General features: G+C 46.5%; 1 protein-coding gene across 1 annotated transcript in view; it reads right to left on the bottom strand.

Annotated features, from left to right (window-relative positions):
- Positions 1-24,556, bottom strand: part of LOC146861863 (uncharacterized) — a 136,758-nt gene that overhangs the window by 60,045 nt on the left and 52,157 nt on the right. The window contains exon 3 of the mRNA XM_085641033.1: positions 18,962-19,072. Within this exon, the coding sequence (XP_085497159.1) occupies positions 18,962-19,072 (111 nt within the window). The remainder of the gene's footprint in view (positions 1-18,961; positions 19,073-24,556) is intronic.

The raw sequence follows: 24,556 nt of genomic DNA, 5'->3' as shown, positions 1-24,556 counted from the left end.
TATGCCTCCCGCCCAGTCAGGGCAAATTTCTCCCTCAGGTGCTCACTGCTGCGTACGTATCCGTCATTATAAAAATCCACCAATTTGGGGGATGGCTCCTGATCCCAACAGAAGGAGTCCAGGAGAGACCACCCATGGTGGAAAGTCCTGATTAAGTGTGGGAGGAGTGAGGGCGAATGGATATAACGGGAACTGTCACCTTCCACTAACCTCACTCCAATAAGCAAGCAGGGTGGATGTCAGTGGCAGAGATTGGGGGTTTAGAGTGCTTACTGACTGGGGGAGCCAAAGAACGCCATCCAGGGTTGTTAGGGAATAGGGCTGTTCCACGTGCATCCAGGGTTTATTATCAGGATTGTGATGCCAATCTAAAGAGGGCCAAATTTGCACTGCTGGGACATAAGTGGAGATATCTGGAAACCCCAAGCTGCCCTCTGCCAAAGGTTGGTACAGTGTCGCCAGGGCCATCCGAGGTGATTTACCTCCCCAGACAAAACTGAGCATTTTATTGCGTATCTGGATTTGTGTCCGTTTAGTTATGATAAGGGTAAGGGTTTGGAGGAAGTACAGCAGGTGGGGCATGAAGTTCATTTTAAGAGAACTGAGTCGTCCCAGCCAGGAAATCTCTATTCACCCCATCGGTATAGATGTTAGATAAGGGAGATGAGCAAAGGAGGTATATTGCAGTCGTATAAGGCCTGTGTATGGGATGAAAGTTGAGCTCCCAGATATGTGATTGTGGAAGTCGACCATTGGAACCCCTCCCTCTGGGTAGGCTCCCGGAGGTTGCCTTCTGGATCTGCCACTCCCATGCCCCAGAACTTACAGAAATTGATCTTGAACCAAGATGCCCTTGCAAGCAGGTCAAGTTCCCACGTTAACACAGGAAGAGAGGACTCTGGATCTGTGATAAAGCATAGTACGTCGTCCGAAAAGAGGGCTAATTTATGCTCTCTATCGCCGACTCACATACTGTTGATCGACGGGTTACGCTGAATTTTTGCTATTTAGGGTTCCATGGACAGAGCGAAAATTAAAGTAGATAGAGAACATCCCTGGTGGGTCCCTCTTGTAAGGGTTATAGTAGACGACAGGGCAGCATTAATTTTCAAGTTGAACGCCGGCTTCTTAAAATTAGCTTGTATGTAGGTTAGCATCTTGTGGTCAATATGTTATTTTAGCAAAAACCTTCGACAAGTACGTCCAGTCCACTCTGTCAATGCCTTCTCAGCATCAAGGGAGGGGAGTACAGTTTGGCAGCTTGCATAAGTGCAATGGCCACGCGGGTGTTATGATTGGCCTGGCTATCAAGTATAAAGCCTGGTTGCTGGGGTGCTATGATAGTCATCCAAATGTGGTAGAGTCTTGCTACAAGAATGGATGTGGAAATTTTCACATCACAATTCAGCAAGGCTATTTGGCGATAGGAGGAGCAAGATGTCGGGGGCTTGTGGGGCTTCAAGAGTAACTTGAGATGGGATTCTAGCATTGTGTTAGTGACCATGCCAGACGTCAAAAAATAATTAAACATAATTGGCCTTGAGTGTAGGGGAGATTACTAATTGCTACGCTAACTTAATCCGCACTGATGTCATCCTCCAGCAAGCTCAGTTCCTCCTCCCTATTTGGGGGTTCGTAATTGCTGAGGTAGTGGTCCTGATTGGAATTCATCAAGATTTGGGTTGGTAAAATGCGGATTAATTATCGTAAAAAAACGATATGATGTCAGGTGTGTCAGTATGACTTCCCCCCCACTCCCCATCATGAATTTGAGGTATGTGGTTGCATGTGGATCGAATTTGCATTTAATGGGCCAGAAGATGGTCAGAATTGTCCCCACGTTTATAATACATATTAGCAACATAGAGGAGCTTCTTGGCCACTTCCTTCATTAATAGATGCCCCTAATGCGCCTAAGGTCTGTTAGTGTTTTTTGTGAACCCCCTTCCTTATGTCTTGACTCTGCTTGATGTAGTTGAGTTTCGAGTTCCTGTTTACGAAGCTTGGCCGCTATATCAAATGCTGTGTGTGATAGAAGCTACCCCTGATAACCGCTTTCGCTGCGTACCACAGGGTAGCTGGGGGTACACCGCCAATATAATTTTCGGCAAAGTAATGTCCGACTGAGTCCTTAACGCGCTCAAGAAGGGTTGGATCGCGGAAAGCTACCTCATTCATGACCCATGTTTCGTAAACATGGGTTGAGGAGCATTAGGGCCTAAGTCAAGCCTTACTGGAGCGTGATCAGACAGAACTTTGACCATAAATGCTTATAGGACTTATGGCAAATAACCAAAAGTTGTCTTATATCAATATTTGCATACTTATTTAAAAATCCTTATTGATCTCCATCAAAATCCATACAATATATCAGATTATAACTTATATTATGCACTGTAAAAATGATGTATTGTTAATTGATTTATAGAAGTGTTTTCAAGATAATCTTTTTTATGTACACATGATATTTAATGGAATCACAAAGGGGTTCGTTTTGCTAAGGCATGCCATGCTTTAGAAGTGCACGTCGCCGGGTATATACCCGTAGACGGAGTATTTCGTTGGGGAGATGAGACAAGTGCAATTAGTGGGGTGGGAAGCATAGTTTCATGCTCCACCGCTATATGTGGTATATGTCCATGTGGGTGTAACCAGTAGTGGGCATATTCTGCCTGTGCACAATAGTAGTAAAGTTGAAGGTCTGGGGCCCCAAAACCTCCTTGCGTGTATGGTCTAGTAAGCTCCTTCCATCCTACTCGTGCATGCTTACCTGCCCATGTCAATTTAAGATTTAAGATCAATGTCAGATAAAGAAACCGTGGTAACACCACCATTTTTTGTACGGCTATTCTATTGGTGAGTGATAGGGGAAGGTGGATACATCTGTCAACCTGTTCTTCTAGTCTAGCTATCGCTTTCCCATAATTCTCTCTCTGAATCAAGTCTGGATCTCGGTGTAACCATACCCCTAAGAATTTAATTGGTTCTGTTTGCCATTGTAGCGGATAGTCAATTGTTGGCTTAGTTGTCGTTGGGGTGAGTGAGATCACCACTGATTTGTCCCAGTTCATACTAAGGCCGGAGAAGTACTCGAAACCGATAAATTCTCGGATGAGTTTATTTAAATTGGTGTCTGGGTGTCTCGTGTAAAGGACAATATCATCTGCATACAGTGATATTGTTATGGGCCGCAGATGAAACTGCAGGGCTGTATCAGTGTGTTTTTGATGAATCTTACACGCTAGGGGCTCTAGCGCTAATGTGAATAATGGGCAGCCCTGACACGTGCCATGGAATATATTAATAGGATCAGACGTGCTACCATTTATACGTAGTCGAGCACTGGGTCGTGTATAAAGTAGGGCTATCCATTTCAGAAATGGTTCCAGGAATCCCTTGCGTCTCAAAACCTGAAACATTAAAGGCCATTCCACCGAATCAAATGCCTTTGCGGCATCAAGTAGAGTCGCGGAGGCTGGTAAATCCGGGTGTAGCTGATGGAACATGGCAAATATAGTCCGTATATTTTGTGTAGTTGATCGTGTTGGAATGAATCCAGCTTGATCTGGAAGGACTAGGTTTTGCATTAACGGCTGGAGTCTAGGGGCAATAATTTTGGCCAGTATTTTGGCATCTGTGTTTATTAATGACAGTGGGCGGTAGGAGTCGCATCTAGTCGGATCTTTATCAGGTTTAAGGAGTGTGATTAGGAGGGCCTCATGTAGCGAGGGGGGCAGTATGCCCTATTCATAAGCTTCCTCATACATTGCTGCTAGGTTGGGGAGTAATATATCTTTATATTCTTTGTAGAACTCTCCAGGTAGGCCATCTATACCTGGCGCCTTGTCAGTTGGCAGTGAGTTTATTGCTTCCCTCATCTCATCCTCCGTTATGTGGTGACTACAATATTCCTGATGAGCATCAGAGAGCCACGCCAGAGCAACAACGTCTAGGTATTAGTTTATCACAGATCGAGTTGCATTTGTCTTGGCAGTGTACAGGTGAGTGCAGTGATCCGCGAAACAATGTGTGATAGAGGGGGTGTCGTATTTAGGTGTTTCTTGATTGTCTATAATTTGTGTTATGTACGACGCAGTGTGTGCGGGCCGTAACTTGCTGGAGAGTGTTCTACCTGGCCTACCACCTCTCCATAGGCTCTGGCAGTGTACTTGCGCGAAAGGTATTTAATTTTGTCATCTGCAAATTTGTGATATTTATCTATTTGTTTTCCAATTTCAGCCAATAGCCTGGGATATAATGTGGTCATATATGTAGTTTCAAGGTTTGTAATGTCTTCTTCAATTCTGGACAATTGCCTTTGGATGTCTTTGAGTATACCAGCATGTTTACCAATACAGAAGATCCTAAACGTTACCTTAAAGGCCTCCCAGAGTACTTTAGCACTATCCACTGAATCTACGTTATGTGTAAAATATTCAGTAATAGCTTGCCGCAGTTTGTGAGAAAGTGCCATCTTTCTTGCATGGTATGCCCCCACTTTTTGCTAAATTGCTGAATGTACTTCGATTGAGTGTACCCTGGGTTCCTGCCAATCAGGTGCCCAGGGCCTATGTTCCTTCCTTAAACCACACAAACTCCCAATTGGCAAACCCTAGCCACATGTCAGCCCCTAGTAAATGGTACCCTAGGTACCCAGGGCCTTGTGACCAGGGAAGGCCTCTAAGGGCTGCAGCACTCATTGTGCCACCCTCAGAGGCCCTGTACCCTTACACACACACACTGCCCTTGCAGGCTGAGTGTCTGGGTGCAGGACAAAACAAAGAGTCGACATGGCACACATCACTGTGTACCATGCCCATCACCTACACTGCCAAGGCATATGTCAGCCACCCCTCTAGCTGGGTGCATTACGCCTATGGTGTGGGCACAGGAGCAGGAGCCCTGTGCCCCTACAGTACCCGGGTCCATTCCTGGGCACTGTAAGTGCAGTGCTGTCATTTAAGAATACATGGTGCTGAGAGCTTGTCAAACACGAGCTCCACAGCACCATATTGGCAACACTGAAGCCTGGGAAGTTTGGTATCAAACTTCTCAGCACATTGAACCCACACTGATGCCAGTGTAGGATTTAATGTACTAAGCACCCCAGAGGGCATCTTAGAAGATGCCCCCTTACAGCTAACTTACAATCCACGTCTGCTCTGAGGCTGCCCAGGCTGCCACACAGCAGACACGTTGCTGGACCCCTGGGTGGGAGAGCCCCTGCTCTCCCGGGCCTGCAACAATGCACATCCTGGGAGAGGTGAGAAATCTCCTCCCCCAGGATGAGCAAAGGGAAGCTTCAAAGGCATGCCGCCATTTGGAGTTTTCCCAGGCCACTGCAACCCCCCACTCTGGCGGGAAGCTTGGCCGGAAACCCCATACAAGGACAGGGGATGTGCCAGCCTGCCCACCCCACCCCTCAGGTGGGGGAGGCGAGGTGAAGCACATCTCCGGGCTCTCGCCATCTTGAAGATGGGAGGCCCTACCCTATCAGGATTAGGCTACTGCCCCCCTCCCACAGGAGAGAGGCAGGATAGGGGGTGTACCCACCCCAGGACAAGGACCCATTGGTCCCTGGCCTTCACCTACCTGTAACGCCCCTAAATCTAGTATTTAGGGGCACCCTGAACCTTCCTTCCTTAGATTCCAGATAGAAAACGACAAGAAGAGCAAGAAGAACAAAGACCTGCCCTGCAGCTGCTAAAAAGAGAAGAAGACACCAACTGCTTTGGCCCCAGCCCTACCGGCCTGTCGACTCTCGAACCTGCACCAGCGCGGCATCCCTCGTGGCCAGCAACCTCACCAACCCCGGAGGACCTGGCTACCTTTTAGCTCTAAGCCCCTGGGACTCCCACGAGTAGAGGCTCTACTCAAGAAACCTATTTGCTATCCCTGGCACCAGCCCGGGACCGCGGACCCAACACACTCTGCACCAGCCAAGCCTGGCCAGTGCCGGAGTGGACAAAGACCCAGAGGACGACCCCACGGCGACTGTGACCCAGAGTCCGGCACCCAAGGACCCCCCTCGACATCCCGGAAGAAGCCTGCAGCCTCAGAACCAAGTGCCACACCAGCCGCGATCAACCAGAGGGTAAGATTCCCGACGTCAAAAGGCACCCCTGCACCCGGCGCCCTGCGACCCCCTGTGCCCAATCCCGGGGTACCCACCTAACCTACAACTACCCAACTTACCTCTCGAAGTGGTGGTGGCACCTGAAACATCCTCGTCCCCGAGCCTGCAGCCTCTTTCCAAACCGGAACATTCCCATTGATTTCCATTGAGCGCCCTAAGGCTCAAAAGCACCCTGCACCCAGCCGCCCGAGTGGCCCTGGCAGTGCCCTCTCTACACTAACCTACTTCCCCACTTGCCCTGAGTAAGTGACCAGGAGCCCAGCTCCCACAGCCGCGTGGCTTGCCAGACAGCAGCCACCAACCAAGGCCCCCCTATCCCTCATAGGATAACATTGGGCCCAACTCTCTCTGCACCCGGCCGTCCTGAAACCGCTGAGGGTGAACCAACTGTACCTACCTGACACTGGGGGACCCCTGAGTCCATGCCCGGAATTTCAACACTACCAGTCGAGTACTTACCCTTAAACCGCTAACTTCATTTTCCTCATAGGGTAACATTGACTGGCTTTTTCTTCAAAAATCTTCTAAGTGTGAACTTTTCAAAACTGCAAAAATTCACCAAAAATCAGCCAAGTGACAAAAACGAATTTACTCACCTGCTCCTAGGTGAGCTCCCAGTGCTGGATCTTGGTGCCCAGCCCTGACTCTGAAAAGTGTTCACAAGTATACTTACCTCTAACTCATTTTTCTCCCATTGGAAACCATTGTCTGCTTTTCTGTGGAATTTCTTCTAAGTGTCTACTTTTGCAAATTTGAAATATTCTTTTAAAATCGTACCATTTCTGCAAACGAAATTACTTACCTGCTTTTGATAAGGACCCCAGTCCTGGGTCTAGGCACCCAGTCCTGGATTACTAAAGTAACGATAAAGTACTCTACCTGCAATTTGAATTTCTTGCCATAGAGATCCATTGAATGTTTTCTGTGAAATATTTTCTAAGTGCTAACTTTTGAAATAGCTAAATATTATTTAAAAATCATTACAGTTATTAAGTCGACTTTCATCACTTGATATTGCATACTGACCCCAGGCTGGTTCTAGGAGCCAGACCTGGAATTCCAAAAGTAATCTGAAAAGTAATTTATTACAAATAACCTGAATTTACCATTGAGCTCAATGCATTGTTATGTTTAGGAAATAGGATTGTTTATTGCAACCAACTGTGATTGTTTACACAAATTTATTGCATTAAAACAAAAGTATTTATATTCAACCTCTCATTCTGAGAAAGTATATTTTTACCCCCTTTGTGGTTCTAAAAATAAAACAAGCATATATTTTATATATACAAATCATTGGCCTAGAGTTCAGTTATTGAGTGTGTGAAACCATTTGCTGACTGAGTGTGTACAATAAATGCTTTACACTGTCCTCTGGTACTGCCTTACTGCTCGACCAAGCTACCACTTTTGAGAGTAAGGTCATACCTAACTTTGACCTCTATCAGCCTCTGGGGGACTGTGGACTCTGTACACCCTGTACCTATTAGGGAACAGTATATACAGAGCCACTTTCTCACATTGGTGGATCAGCGGTGGGATACAAACTTGCATTTGTTGGACTACTTGGTTACCATCTGATCACACGACAGAACTCTTAAAAATTGCCTTTAGAATTCTGATTGGTTTTTCCAAAATTACTAAAAGTCTTGCTAGGGCCTTGCTTAAGTCCCATTAGAATTTTAGAAAAATAAAAGTCACTATAGTCAGGGTAGAGGGTTAGAACTGTCAGGTTAGAATGTCTCAAACAAACCCAGCTATTAGTGATAATAATAACATGGACCTGGTGGAGGAGCTCGACCTCACACCTTACTTACACTTGTCTTTCAAGGAATTGAGGTCCTTATGTAAACTCAAAAATTTACAAATGGGTCAGCATCCAACCAAACAAGGGCTCCAGGAGCTCCTGGCTGAGTATGCTAAAGACCACCCATCTGAACATGGTGATGGCCAGTCAGATGAGGAAAGGGAATCAGGGGAGGAGGACAGCAACCTCCCCATACTATTCCCTAGGGAGGAGATGGCACCCATACCCTCCAACTCAAGACATAGCATCTGGGCACCTAGAGACCACACAGGTGGCTCTGGTCCCAGAGACAACACTGGGGGACCCCCCAGTGAAGAGGACAGCCTTGTGAGGCTGGCCAAAAGAATAGATCTAGAGTCCAGGCTCCTGGCTCTAGAAAAGGAAAGGAGAGAGATGGGTTTAGCACCCATCAATGGTGGCAGCAATAATAAAAACAAGGATAGGGAGGAAACTTCTGACCTTAAAATCCCCAAAGGGATTGTCCCTAAATTTGAGGAAGGTGATGATATCACCAAATGGTTCACAGCCTTTGATAGGGCTTGTGATATCAGGAAAGTAAAGAAACCTCTCTGGGGGGCACTCCTGTGGGAACTGTTCTCTGGTAACTGCAGGGACAGGCTTCTGACTCTCTCTGGGCCAGAAGCAGGATCCTATGACCTCATGAAGAAAGCTCTGATTGAGGGATTTGGATTCACCACTGAGGAGTATAGAATTAGATTCAGGGGGGCTCACAAAACCCAGACCCAGTCCTGGATTGATTTTGTAGATTTCTCAGTGAAGACACTGGATGGTTGGTTAGCTGGACATGGTGTGCAGGATTTTACTGGATTGTACAATTTATTCATGAAGGAACATATTTTGAGTAACTGCACAAATGAAAAGTTGCATCAGCATTTGGTAGACCTAGGTCTAATTTCTCCCCAAGAATTGGGAAAGAAGGCAGACCACTGGGTCAAGACTAGGGTGACCAAGACAACCACTGGGGGTGACCAAAAGAAGGTGGTCACAAAACCTCCCCAGGGGAAAGGTGGTGAGAATCCCCAAGATAAAAAGTCTGAGTCTTCCAAAGGGCCCCAAAAACCTGTTCAGGTGGGTGGGACCCAAACTACTCCCTATGTGCCCCAACCATATAGGGGGAAGAACTTTGATCCCTTAAAGGCCTGGTGTAATACCTGTAAGAAGCAGGGACACCTAACTGTATCTTGCCCCCAAAACAAAGCCCCTAAGGCACCCAGTACAGCCACTCCTGGGGCAGCAAGTATACAAATGGGATCAGAGGTGTACCCTGAGCAAATCTGGGAACACACTGAAGCAAGTTTAGTCTCCTTGGGAGAAGTGGAGTTTGCCACTGTGGCTGTGTGGCCCCCCAACTTAAAGAAATACTTACAGTACCCCTGGGTAAATGGAACTAGGGTAGAAGCTCTGAGGGATACAGGTGCCAGTGTCACTATGGTGAAAGACACACTGGTTTCCCCTGAGCAATACTTGATTGGGAAGTCTTACCCAGTCACCAACGCTGACAGTGTCACCACTAGTCATCCCATGGCCATGGTAACATTAGGCTGGGGGGGGGGTTACTGGCCTGAAACAGGTAGTGGTCTCTCCAAAGTTGCCAGCTGCATGCCTGCTTGGAAATGATCTGGAAACCTCAGCCTGGGCTGAAGTTGAGTTAAAGGCCCATGCAGCCATGCTGGGCATCCCTGAATTGGTGTGTGTGCAAACCAGAGCACAGAGCAAGAGGAAGGGTGAAAAAGTAGGTTTGGAGCCTGGAATAATGGCCCAACCAACCAAGAGGAAGGGCAAGGAGACTGGGGGACCAGCTTCTGTACAGCCAAACACTCAGAACCCCTCTCCCCCTGGAGAGGATGTGGATACCCCTGAGGGAACTGAGTCCATGGAGCTTGACCCTTACCAGGTTGAACTCTTGGGCCCAGGGGGACCCTCTAGGGAAGAGCTGTGCCAGGGCCAGCGAGGCTGTCCCACTCTTGAAAGCCTGAGGCAACAAGCTGCTTCAGAAGCCAGGGGAGATGTCAGTGGTACCCACAGAGCTTATTGGGAAGAGGGATTACTGTATGCTGAGGCAAGAGACCCCACTCCTGGAGCCACCAGGAGGGTGGTAGTGCCACAGAAGTACAGGGAGTTCCTCCTAACTTTGGCTCATGACATCCCCCTAGCTGGACATCTGGGGCAATCCAAAACTTGGGAAAGGTTAGTGAGTCACTTTTACTGGCCCCAGATGCACCAAAAGGTGAAGGAGTTTGTCAGCTCCTGTGTTACCTGTCAGGCCAGTGGCAAGACAGGTGGCCACCCAAAGGCCCCCCTCATTCCACTACCAGTGGTGGGGGTCCCCTTTGAAAGGGTAGGTGTGGACATTGTGGGTCCACTTGAACCTCCCACAGCCTCAGGGAACAAATTCATTCTAGCAGTAGTGGATCATGCTACTAGGTACCCTGAAGCAATCCCACTTAGGACTACTACAGCTCCTGCAGTAGCCAAGGCCCTCCTGGGTGTCTTCACCAGGGTGGGTTTTCCTAAGGAGCTGGTTTCAGACAGAGGTTCCAACTTCATGTCTGCTTACCTAACACACATGTGGGAAGAGTGTGGAGTGCAGTACAAGTTTACTACACCCTACCACCCACAAACCAATGGCCTTGTTGAGAGATTCAACAAGACATTGAAAGGTATGATCATGGGACTCCCTGAGAAACTCAAAAGGAGGTGGGATGTCCTGTTACCATGCTTGCTTTTCGCTTACAGGGAAGTGCCACAGAAGGGAGTAGGTTTCTCACCCTTTGAACTTCTGTTTGGTCATCCTGTAAGGGGACCACTATGTCTTGTAAAAGAGGGCTGGGAGAGGCCTCTTCAGGAACCCAAACAGGACATAGTGGACTATGTGCTTGGCCTAAGGTCCAGAATGGCTGAGTATATGGAAAAGGCATCCAAGAACCTTGAGGCCAGCCAGGAGCTCCAGAAGCACTGGTATGACCAAAAAGCTGCACTGGTTGAATTTCAACCAGGGCAACAGGTGTGGGTTGGAGCCAGTGGCACCAAGGGCTCTCCAAGACAAATGGAGTGGCCCTTACCCTATCCTAGAGAGAAAGAGTGAGGTCACCTATCTAGTTGACCTGGGCACTAGCAGGACACCCAAAAGGGTCATCCATGTGAACCGCCTTAAACTCTACAATGATAGGGCTGACATCACCATGCTGATGGTGACTGATGAAGAACAGGAAGCAGAGAGTGAGCCACTCCCTGACCTCCTATCCTACAGCCCAAAAGATGGGTCAGTAGATGGTGTGATTTTCTCAGACACCCTCTCTGCCCAACAGCAGACTGACTGCAAGCAAGTCTTGCAACAATATGCTAGCCTCTTTTCCCTGACCCCTGGTCTGACAAGCTGGTGTACCCATGATGTGGACACTGGTGACAGTGCACCTGTCAAGAACAAAATCTATCGACAGTCAGATCAAGTCAAGGAAAGCATCAAAGCTGAGGTCAGCAAGATGCTGGAGTTAGGGGTCATTGAGCCTTCAGAGAGCCCCTGGGCTAGCCCAGTGGTTCTGGTCCCCAAACCTCATCAACAGGGTGAAAAGAGAGAGATGAGGTTCTGTGTGGACTATAGAGGGCTCAACTCTGTCACCAAGACAGATGCTCACCCTATCCCAAGAGCAGATGAACTGATAGACAAATTGGGGGCTGCCAAATTTCTCAGTACCTTTGACTTAACTGCAGGGTACTGGCAGATTGGCATGGCCCCAGGAGCAAAAGAAAAGACAGCATTCTCCACCCCTGATGGGCATTATCAGTTTACTGTGATGCCCTTTGGGTTAAAGAATGCCCCTGCCACCTTCCAGAGGTTGGTGAACCATGTCCTGGCTGGGTTGGAGTCCTTTAGTGCAGCTTATCTTGATGATATTGCTGTCTTTAGCTCCACCTGGCAGGATCACCTGATCCACCTTGGGAAGGTTTTGGAGGCGCTGCAAAGTGCAGGTCTCACTATCAAGGCATCCAAATGCCAGATAGGGCAGGGCACTGTGGTGTACTTGGGCCACCTTGTAGGTGGAGGCCAGGTACAGCCCTTACAACCCAAAATCCAGGCCATCATGGACTGGATAGCTCCAACAACCCAGACCCAAGTCAGGGCATTCCTTGGCTTGACTGGGTACTACAGGAGGTTTGTGAAGGGGTATGGGTCCATTGTGACCCCCCTCACAGAACTCACCTCCAAGAAAATGCCCAAGAAAGTTAACTGGACAGTTAGTTGTCAAAAGGCTTTTGACACCCTAAAAGAAGCAATGTGCTCAGCACCAATTCTAAAAGCTCCAGATTATGCCAAGCAGTTCATAGTGCAGACTGATGCCTCTGAGCTAGGGATAGGAGCGGTCCTATCCCAGACCAATGATGAAGGCCAAGACCAACCTGTTGCTTTTATAAGCAGAAGACTACTCCCTAGAGAGCAGCGTTGGAGTGCCATTGAGAGGGAGGCCTTTGCTGTGGTTTGGTCCCTGAAGAAGCTGAGGCCATACTTGTTTGGCACTCACTTCCTAGTTCAAACTGACCACAGACCTCTCAGATGGCTAATGCAGATGAAAGGGGAAAATCCAAAACTACTGAGGTGGTCCATCTCCCTACAGGGAATGGACTTTGAAGTGGAACACAGACCAGGGACTGCCCATGCCAATGCAGATGGACTTTCCAGGTTCTTCCACTTAGACAATGAAGACTCCATAGGACAAGGTTAGTCTCATCACCTTTCGTTTGGGGGGGGGGTTGTGTGAGAAAGTGCCATCTTTCTTGCATGGTATGCCCCCACTTTTTGCTAAATTGCTGAATGTACTTCGATTGAGTGTACCCTGGGTTCCTGCCAATCAAGTGCCCAGGGCCTATGTTCCTTCCTTAAACCACACAAACTCCCAATTGGCAAACCCTAGCCACATGTCAGCCCCTAGTAAATGGTACCCTAGGTACCCAGGGCCTTGTGACCAGGGAAGGCCTCTAAGGGCTGCAGCACTCATTGTGCCACCCTCAGAGGCCCTGTACCCTTACACACACACACTGCCCTTGCAGGCTGAGTGTCTGGGTGCAGGACAAAACAAAGAGTCGACATGGCACACATCACTGTGTACCATGCCCATCACCTACACTGCCAAGGCATATGTCAGCCACCCCTCTAGCTGGGTGCATTACGCCTATGGTGTGGGCACAGGAGCAGGAGCCCTGTGCCCCTACAGTACCCGGGTCCATTCCTGGGCACTGTAAGTGCAGTGCTGTCATTTAAGAATACATGGTGCTGAGAGCTTGTCAAACACGAGCTCCACAGCACCATATTGGCAACACTGAAGCCTGGGAAGTTTGGTATCAAACTTCTCAGCACATTGAACCCACACTGATGCCAGTGTAGGATTTAATGTACTAAGCACCCCAGAGGGCATCTTAGAAGATGCCCCCTTACAGCTAACTTACAATCCACGTCTGCTCTGAGGCTGCCCAGGCTGCCACACAGCAGACACGTTGCTGGACCCCTGCGTGGGAGAGCCCCTGCTCTCCCGGGCCTGCAACAATGCACATCCTGGGAGAGGTGAGAAATCTCCTCCCCCAGGATGAGCAAAGGGAAGCTTCAAAGGCATGCCGCCATTTGGAGTTTCCCCAGGCCACTGCAACCCCCCACTCTGGCGGGAAGCTTGGCCGGAAACCCCATACAAGGACAGGGGATGTGCCAGCCTGCCCACCCCACCCCTCAGGTGGGGGAGGCGAGGTGAAGCACATCTCCGGGCTCTCGCCATCTTGAAGATGGGAGGCCCTACCCTATCAGGATTAGGCTACTGCCCCCCTCCCACAGGAGAGAGGCAGGATAGGGGGTGTACCCACCCCAGGACAAGGACCCATTGGTCCCTGGCCTTCACCTACCTGTAACGCCCCTAAATCTAGTATTTAGGGGCACCCTGAACCTTCCTTCCTTAGATTCCAGATAGAAAACGACAAGAAGAGCAAGAAGAACAAAGACCTGCCCTGCAGCTGCTAAAAAGAGAAGGAGACACCAACTGCTTTGGCCCCAGCCCTACCGGCCTGTCGACTCTCGAACCTGCACCAGCGCGGCATCCCTCGTGGCCAGCAACCTCACCAACCCCGGAGGACCTGGCTACCTTTTAGCTCTAAGCCCCTGGGACTCCCACGAGTAGAGGCTCTACTCAAGAAACCTATTTGCTATCCCTAGCACCAGCCCGGGACCGCGGACCCAACACACTCTGCACCAGCCAAGCCTGGCCAGTGCCGGAGTGGACAAAGACCCAGAGGACGACCCCACGGCGACTGTGACCCAGAGTCCGGCACCCAAGGACCCCCCTCGACATCCCGGAAGAAGCCTGCAGCCTCAGAACCAAGTGCCACCCCAGCCGCGATCAACCAGAGGGTAAGATTCCCGACGTCAAAAGGCACCCCTGCACCCGGCGCCCTGCGACCCCCTGTGCCCAATCCCGGGGTACCCACCTAACCTACAACTACCCAACTTACCTCTCGAAGTGGTGGTGGCACCTGAAACATCCTCGTCCCCGAGCCTGCAGCCTCTTTCCAAACCGGAACATTCCCATTGATTTCCATTGAGCGCCCTAAGGCTCAAAAGCACCCTGCACCCAGCCGCCCGAGTGGCCCTGGCAGTGCCCTCTCTACACTAACCTACTTCCCCACTTGCCCTGAGTAAGTGACCAGGAGCCCAGCTCCCACAGCCGCGTGGCTTGCCAGACAGCAGCCACCAACCAAGGCCCCCCTATCCCTCATAGGATAACATTGGGCCCAACTCTCTCTGCACCCGGCCGTCCTGAAACCGCTGAGGGTGAACCAACTGTACCTACCTGACACTGGGGGACCCCTGAGTCCATGCCCGGAATTTCAACACTACCAGTCGAGTACTTACCCTTAAACCGCTAACTTCATTTTCCTCATAGGGTAACATTGACTGGCTTTTTCTTCAAAAATCTTCTAAGTGTGAACTTTTCAAAACTGCAAAAATTCACCAAAAATCAGCCAAGTGACAAAAACGAATTTACTCACCTGCTCCTAGGTGAGCTCCCAGTGCTGGATCTTGGTGCCCAGCCCTGACTCTGAAAAGTGTTCACAAGTATACTTACCTCTAACTCATTTTTCTCCCATAGGAAACCATTGTCTGCTTTTCTGTGGAATTTCTTCTAAGTGTCTACTTTTGCAAATTTGAAATATTCTTTTAAAATCGTACCATTTCTGCAAACGAAATTACTTACCTGCTTTTGATAAGGACCCCAGTCCTGGGTCTAGGCACCCAGTCCTGGATTACTAAAGTAACGATAAAGTACTCTACCTGCAATTTGAATTTCTTGCCATAGAGATCCATTGAATGTTTTCTGTGAAATATTTTCTAAGTGCTAACTTTTGAAATAGCTAAATATTATTTAAAAATCATTACAGTTATTAAGTCGACTTTCATCACTTGATTCTGCATACTGACCCCAGGCTGGTTCTAGGAGCCAGACCTGGAATTCCAAAAGTAATCTGAAAAGTAATTTATTACAAATAACCTGAATTTACCATTGAGCTCAATGCATTGTTATGTTTAGGAAATAGGATTGTTTATTGCAACCAACTGTGATTGTTTACACAAATTTATTGCTTAAAACAAAAGTATTTATATTCAACCTCTCATTCTGAGAAAGTATATTTTTACCCCCTTTGTGGTTCTAAAAATAAAACAAGCATATATTTTATATATACAAATCATTGGCCTAGAGTTCAGTTATTGAGTGTGTGAAACCATTTGCTGACTGAGTGTGTACAATAAATGCTTTACACTGTCCTCTGGTACTGCTTTACTGCTCGACCAAGCTACCACTTTTGAGAGTAAGGTCATACCTAACTTTGACCTCTATCAGCCTCTGGGGGACTGTGGACTCTGTACACCCTGTACCTATTAGGGAACAGTATATACAGAGCCACTTTCTCACACAGTTCCACTCTAAATACTTGGTCTTGTAGTGCGTTAGGATTTAGGCGCCATGTATATTGATGCGGCATGTGGGTGGGGATGGTTAGTTCTAATCTGACTGGCGCGTGATCTGAAAGTGGTTTGGGCATTTGCGCAATTGCAGTCGTCCAAGCGTTTACGTCTGCTGTAGCCAGAAGCCAATGCGCGACCAGGTATTATGTGTAGTGGATACACAAGTGCCCTCTTTACGAGAAGGGTGGCACATCCTCCATATATCTATCATAGCATAGTCTGCCATACCTTCTTTAAGTATCTTGGTGGATTGTTTACCATATCGATCATTACAGGTGGACCTATCCATAGTTGGGTCAATGCACGTATTAAAGTCTCCGCCCCTTACTACTGCAGATGACGGGAATGTGTGTATTTTGGCCCTTATACCCATAAAGAAAGAGGGGTCATCCACATTTGGCCCATATACACAGACTGTAGTCATGACAGTTCCCCCAAAATTACCTACAATATCAAATCTCCCCTGATCATCTTGAATTGAGTGGAGCAGAGTAAAGGGAACTTTTTTTTTTAATGAGTAGTAGAACTCCTCTAGCATAGGTGGAATAGGAAGATGCAAACCTGTGCGCGGCCCATCTAGCCCCCACTCTTTACTCCGTTGTGGTAGTAAGTTACGTCTCTTGCAAACAGGCGACATCTACCCTATGATGATCTAAATATGCAAAAACCTTATGTGTTTTCTGTGGGTTGTGTAGGCCTCTCACATTCCATGTCATAAAAGTTAGCGTTCTCGTAGTTGTCGATCTGCTATTCATTACTGCCTGCGGTAATTACATAAACAGGATATCTTCGTCTAGATCTGCATATCGTAAGATTAAAAAGCAACAGTTGTCTCCGTGTGGACCATTTTTTGGAAATCACAAAGAGGTTGCTGTGGGATGGCGGGATCCCCCGAATTGCGATGTCATTGTTGACTAAATGCCAGGTGGACGGGGGTATTGCTCTACCGAACCTCAGACTCTATTACTGGGCCACCCAGCTGCTGTGATGAATGACTGGGTCTTCTCGGCCACGCAGGAGCCCTCTTTACGGGCAAACAGGGTGGCAACGGCCCCAGAGCATTACCTGCGAAGAATGTATGGAGAGAGATGGTTTTCCCCCCCCCCACTCTACGAAGAAGGCAGTGACCGTGTGGAAGCGAGATACACGGAGGCTTGGTCTGTGGGGGAGACTGATGATGGAGATCCAACCAGTGGGGCTTGGACCTTCTGGGCGGGCTGTGTAGGGTGGAAGGTTATGGGTAGTGGGATCTCCTGGGAATCTCCAAGTTGGGTGATGTCAGTAAAGATGGGGCACCATTCTCATTCGCTGACCTGCAGAAAGAATATGAGGTTACAAGGAGTCAGGTACTAAGGTACCAACAAATGAAACACAACCTACAGAAGGGTGGGGCCCTACAGGGCTCTATAAAGCAGGAATCCCCACTTGAATATAGGGTGTTTGGTGCTCCCTTGACGGAACATGCGGTGTCCCAAATGTACTCCTCCCTACTCAGCAATAGTCTTCCACCACTGGATTCACTCAGGGAGAAATGGGAGAGGGACCTGGGCGGACCGGAGGACGATAACTGGAGCCAGGCATGGAGGTACCCGAGTGAAGTAACAATTAGGGCAGGATTCCAACTGATTCGACAAAAAATATTTCACAAGGCATACTATACGCGGACCCGCCGGATGGGCAGGGCGACTGATGACCTCTGCCCACACTGATTTTGGAGGAGGGCACCCTGATTGACAAATTGTGGGAATGTCTGTGGATCCGGGAGTATTGGGAGCGGATTGGCACGCGAGGAGATACAGCTTACACCACAACAGATCACCCTCGATATCTGGGGGGAGCAATCCTTAGATAGATATGCACAGCTTTTCAGCAACTTGACCTTGATGGTAGCCTCAAATATTGGTGAGCAAAGACGTTGCAGACTCGGCAGGAGTGGGTGGAAGGTATGGGCTAGTGCATGAGAGCAGAATGGCAAATATACCGGGCATGGGGTCCCTGGAAATTTGAAAGAATCTGGGGCCCATGAATGTAAGTGAAGGAAGGAGGGGGGTAGACAGCCACAGGAGGATCAAGAAATGCTGGGATGGGGATTTGTATCAGACTTTGCGCACAGTATCAGGGAGGTGGAGACCCACTGAAAAGCTGAGGGGTTTGTGCCGTAAACAGCAGGCCAGAATTGCAGAAATTATAGACTTTGTACATTGGTGGATGCACGCCTGACCAGATGCCATTTGTATTGGAGGGGAGGAGGGGGTTGTTATTGTTTCATGTTTTGTCTAAAACACACAAAAATATAAAAAAATAAAAATGCTCTCAGCAAATAACTTATCAGCAACACTGACATTCAGAGAACCTCACAAAAACAATATAGTCAGTGCTCTCAATAACAGTGAGATACAGACTCCTGAGACAGCACTTGACTTTACTGGCACTTCATATATTTCATCTGGTGAGGCCTTTTCTTGCGGATCCATGGCAGTCAGAGGGTTCTGGGCAGTAACTGTTATGGTTACTGTTGACAACTGGTGCATTTCTATGGCTCTCTCACTTGTAATGTTTTTAAGAAGCGTTCAGAAGAATGAGAACATGTTACATTAGAAACCTGTTAGAGCAGAAACCGGAGCCTTTAGCGAGATCAATTTGCAGGAATGTTTTCCTTGTAGCTGGAGCCCCTGGTAATGTCTAGCAGCAAAAATAGAACATTATGCTTCTGTTTAAGAGGCGAAACAAGGCATGTGGCAATTTTGCACACACACACAAAATAAAATATGAATCTGTCAGATCTGCATGAATGAAGCAATAAACTCATCTATTTCAAGATCTTGTTTTGTTTCAGGCCAAATGCAAACTTATGGTATGTGAACACACTCAATACACACACAATCACAAATGCGGTTCATGTTAAAATATACATTAATACCATGACGCACATAGGAGGCTGCTGCATGCCACATAATCATGATGCCAGATCACCACCTTAACAAAGGCTGCTCACCTGGGGAACTGTGTATGCTGTATCTTCTATCAAAGTCTGGATCCTCAACGGGGTACGAATCTTCCTTTTCATTTGCTCTTAGTGAAAAGACTGAGGTCGCAATAAGAGGACCTGGGAAAACCAAAGACATAATTAATCAACATTTCCTAAGTAATGACTGATACAGTTTAACTGTTCTGTAAAGAAAACTGCAGGTGGGAGAAGTGATCCGCCTCATGACTATCAGTACATTGACTGAAAGCAGCATGCGTTTATTGGTGAGATCCCACTGTTCACACAATTGCTCTCCTGCTTAGACTCTTATTTCCCAAAGAGACAACAAATTATAAATGCTTGTATCAAGACAAACTGAGGAAACTACACTTGTCACTTAATCAATAGGGAGCAGAACAAATGCTGCTGACACCTAGCCCAATTTCTAGGTCAAAACTTGGAAATACCTCATTGGTCAATCTCATTTTGAGTTAGCAAGAACGGGGAGAAATCAGAATAATGTGAATGTGGTCATGGGCAAAGGCAGGAATTTTCCCTAGAGTCACTGCAGTTCTGTCACATTAAATGATTTAGGGCTAGATGTAGGAAGCCCATTTTGTGAACACAAATAGGCATTTCCAAATGCACAAACCCCAAATTGCGATTCGGCTACCTGTTACCGAATATCAATCTGTTTCAAATGTAATAATATTGCAAAATTAGAACTTTATGAGACATAGTTATAAACAAATACCATAGCGGCAGCACCGTGCATCAATTACAAAATTAAGATAGACGGGTGTAAACAAAATTGCATGAGAGTACCAACGTGTGGGCAAAGTGCATAACAGATCTTAAAGTGAATACTAGCAATTCATTGCAAATTTAACTGTGGAAAACATAATTAAAAGGACAAGTTCAGTGACAATAACACCATAGATCTATTATTACAAGATTAACATCAACGACTGTAATAAAAGGATACCAAACATGTAGGCAAAGTGCATATCAAGTCATAAAGTGCATACTAAACAGTCCACAATACCTGTCAGTCATAAGGATACCAACCATAAAGGAAAATGCATGTAAGATCTTAATGTGCATTCTAAAGAATCTGGAGTGCTCAACTGTCCTTTACAGCAGTGGTTTCGCGGAGTATATAAAGAGCCAATAAAGTTGCCACTGACTCGCATTAAGGTGCAGCTTCCCAACAATGCTAAAAAAGCACCAAAAATTGTTTAAAACTCTAATTCATGCGGGGGAGAATGGGTGGAGTGCTAGTACTCTTCATTTGGGGTCACCTCCTTCTGTGGTAGGATACCTAACGCGGCTTTATAACTGTCACCATAGTTGAGAGGTCTCCCACACCGACATGAGATCAGGAGGTGTATCCATTCTCCACCAACCAATATACACTCGCCTGGGTACATAACAATGGTACAAATGTTGTTGTATGTTATTCTGCCTTCATAATGTACTGTACACTTCTTTAAAACTTCAATAAACAGATTTATAAATAAATAAAACTCTAATTCATGTGGTTCCACTATTATAATAGGTGTTTGACAAGATTGTAAGTTCACTGAAAGGATCAAGAGAAGGGGGAGGTTAACGCAATAAAATAGTTGCCCAACATTGTGCTAAGAATCTAGCCCAAGATCTTTTACCAGCACAGCTAGTATTCAAATTTTCCATCTCCACTAGAGTCTGTAAATGTACATAAGATCACAGTGGCTCCTGAAAGGGGGGCCTCAACAGTGAGTTGTTTGTCAAAAATGGGCATAATCGCAAGAACGGTCAGGAACGGAGAATGTGAGTAAACTCAATTGGGTACACCTCCCCAGGCAAGAAACAGAGTGTTAAGGAAGTCTAGCTCAGGGTCTTTACAAGGGATTTGTATTCAGACTATTCCCTCTCCTATAGAATTTAGGGGATGTGCATAGACTTGGTTATCGCAGCTTGCCCTGCAAGCAAATAACATATTAAGGTGACTCTGGCTCAAAATTTGCAAATACTGGTAGGACTTGAGCTTATCCCTCACTTCTAGAGTCAAGTTCGTTTAGGAAAGCTACAGAGGTTTGAAAAAGGAAAGGGTCAGAAAAGACGCGCAATAGGTTATCCACATTCAAGCTAACCTTAATTGTAGTCAATCATGATCCAGGATAGTTAACTAGTAAAAAAGACACGTCAAAAGGAAGTCAAGGCCCTCTGGAGCAACCCTTACTGTTAACAATGTCTAAGAGTGAGATTAAAGAAGACCCCTCCCCCCTCACTCAGTCAATGCTTATTAGCTTTATGCACAAATGGTCGGTCACACAGGTTGGTATATACAGAACATCCCATATGGGCTTCCAATAAGGCAAGATGTGTGCAGGAAGATCAGGGGGGGTTAGCCAGCCCATACAGTCTGTCCCTAAGCAGCAGTACAGCTGCCGATCTCCTGATCCGAAGAAGGTCAGCACAGCCTGTCTATGTGTATGGATTCCTCTTTGGTTAAAATATGTTTTAGCAGTAGTCTGCGGTAGGTGTAACAGTTATGGAAGCAAGCCAAGGTGATATTTCAAAAACTTCTATTTGAAAGAATTTGTATGCCTAGTATGAAAGTAAGGTTGGGGAGCCGCAGATCTATAGTTGTTCAAAACAAGCTAAGCGTGGGCTCTTCCTGCCAAGACTGCCTAGTCCTCGATGACAGAGGAATTTGATGGTTTTATTTACCAATTTTTTAAAACATAAATGTCTGGTAGGAGTTTCCCAAAGTTGGTTTAGACCTATTGCAGTTAGCGACCCGTTGCAGTATTTTCTGGAAGTGGAGTTGTCCCTACACTGCAGCTTCGTCTAAAGGTGTGAGTTCAGAGTATTGGAGGATGTCTTCCTGATTTTATTCCAGCAGTTTATGTAACCCCCCCTTCTGGCAAGAGTCTGATTCTGAAGAACAAATTCAAGCCCGATCTGCACCTGTGATGTATATTTAGGGAGGTTAAAAATCATTCTATACGTTCCTACCATTATACTGTCCAAGATGGACGCATCTCTCCCTCGCAGGGGTTCACTCCCATACGCTATAGCAGGTACCAGCTTTGCTGGGATTATTCAGAGTAATTGTGTCAGCAATGGACCAGATCACTTTTTCTTTAGGTTTTTGAAAGTTATGGCCAGTGCGGTGCCTCTCTCTTCAGCGCCTCTTTCTGGGGGTTAAATGACCAGCTTTAATCTACAATGACTCCCAGACGTTTGTATTCACCTACTGACTCCAGACGCTTCCTTGCCAAATACCAGCTCAATGATCTTCTCTTTGCAGTGTTAATTGGCCTAATTTTTTTTTTGTTTGTTTTTTGTTGTTGTTTTTTTTGTCCTCATCTCACCAAAGACTTTCACAGATTTAACAAGCCAGAATTTTTTCTCGATACCTGGGGGCCTCTTTGGCTCACTGTTTCCGTCTAGGCCCCTTGGCCTTCCTCACGTCTTTGAGGACTGGTGTAATCATAGGACGGAAAGGGATATTGGGGCACTTTAAGGGGTACTTCAGTTGAAATTTAAATCAGATACCTCTGTTGTGCCCATCGTAACAGTGGATGCCAAGTATTGGGTTGACTATCTTGGTCTAAACGTGCCGATTTAAAGGCAGATCTCAACCATTCTTCCTTACCCGGGGCTCTGTTATCCTTCCATTTGATACAAATTTCTCTCCTTGCCAAGATGATTAAATATAGTACAAGGGCCAAGTGGTTTTGTGAGAGCACCCCGCGTGTAGATTTGTTTATACCAAAAAACACCAAGGAGAGTTCTATTACTATATCAACCTCTAACACAGATGTTAAAACATCTCCCACACCTTTCCAAAATGTAGATAGCACCGGACATTGAAAGAAGATATGTATGTCATTTGCATTGATCAGATTACATCTTGGACAACTTGGGGGCGGGATGGGTGCAAATTTGGCAATTTTGGCAGGAGTATAATATAGCCTATTTATTACGTAGAAATGGTTTTTCTTCAAGAAGGCTGGCTTTATATACTTACATAGTGTCTTTACTGATGGATTAAATAGTTCCTCAATTTGGGCGGCTAAAGGTGATTCGTTCCACACAGAAGAAGGGGAAGGAATCGTAGCTTCCTCAGCGTCTTGAATTCGAGCGTACCATAAGGCGATTTCCTTCTTCCTTGAGGACGAATCTTGAAATAGCTGTTCTAAGTCCCAATTTCCAATAATATTCCATTTCTCAGTCTAATACCAACTTTTCAATTGAAGATATTTAAACCTTGAAAAGGAGGGATCTATTCTAGCTGATAGTACTCCCCAGGGAAGAATACCCTCTGAGTCTACCAAATATAACCATCGCTCCATACCTGCTTTCTTGATCGGTATCGCCAGACTGTCACACATGTGAAGTGGTGTCCCGGGGGAATCCCAAATTGGGGCAAAATCCGAGAAGTAACCAATACCCCATATCCTCCTTAATGTATACCAAATTAGTAAGGCTGATTTCAGAACCTTTAGCCGAACCTTTTTAAAAAATCTTGGAGCACCAAATTTGTACAGGAACCCATCTTGGCTATTGCCGCCTTCAACTGATACCATTTCCCTTAACACTCTCCCCCAAGATGTTTGTTCGGGAATAGATAGTAGCATTCTTACACTTTTAAACTGGAAAGCCATCAGATACCCGTTTATGTCTGGTAAAGCTAAGCCTCCTTTAAGGAGCCTCCTCCTGAGCTTTTTCCATGACATTCTAGCATTTTTTTGACCCCATATAAAACTGCCTATTTTACCCTGTATCTTGATTATAACTTTTCCAGGGAATGTTAAGGGAATTGCATTAAATAAATATGTCAGTTTAGTAAGCACAGACATTTTAACCAGATTGACCCTACCGTATATCGTCAAGGGAAGATTTTTCCATTTAGCAAATAGATAGTCTATATCTTTTAAAATTTTCCCAATATTTAATAATGGGATCTTATTCAGATTTTTGACTATTTTAATTCCTAGGTATCTGAACTCCTTACTTATAGGGCCTCCCGTTTATGTAGTATTCCAGCACATTGTTTCTGTTTTTTCTAAGTTAACACAATACCCTGAAACTTTGCCAAATTCCCTCAACATAGAATCCAAGTGTGGAATTGTGTGTTCTGGATCGCTGGTATAGACTATCACATCGTCCGCATAAAGAGCCAATTCACTTTGGTAGCTTGATGATTTAAATGGAACAATTACTTTGTCTAATCTAATTGATTGAGCTAAGGGCTCTATATAGAGATTGAATAAAAGGGGAGACAGGGGACATCCCTGCCTAGTCCCTCTCTGTATAGGAAAACTGGGGGTAAGTGAGCCATTCAAGAGGATTTTAGCCGAAGCTCCTAGATAACATTGTTTGATGGTCCTTACAAATATTGGCCCAATTCCCATTTCCTCTAGGACGCCCCAGAGATACCTCCAGCACACACGATAAAATGCTTTGGCGGCATCAATTGCCACCACAGCTAGTGGATCGGTTCTAACTTCTGCTAGGTCAATATTGCCAATCAACAATTGGGTTTGTTCTTGAATAACCCTCCCCTGTATAAAGCCCTTCTGGTCGGGATGGATTGAGCTAGGAGCCAGTTTCGCCAATCTTCCTGCT

This window comes from Triturus cristatus, chromosome 2_2, assembly GCF_964204655.1.
Source record: "Triturus cristatus chromosome 2_2, aTriCri1.1, whole genome shotgun sequence".
In the NCBI taxonomy this organism is placed as follows: Eukaryota; Metazoa; Chordata; class Amphibia; order Caudata; family Salamandridae; genus Triturus; species Triturus cristatus.
Note: the sequence above shows the minus strand (reverse complement) of the source record. Positions and strands in the feature narration are given on the sequence as shown.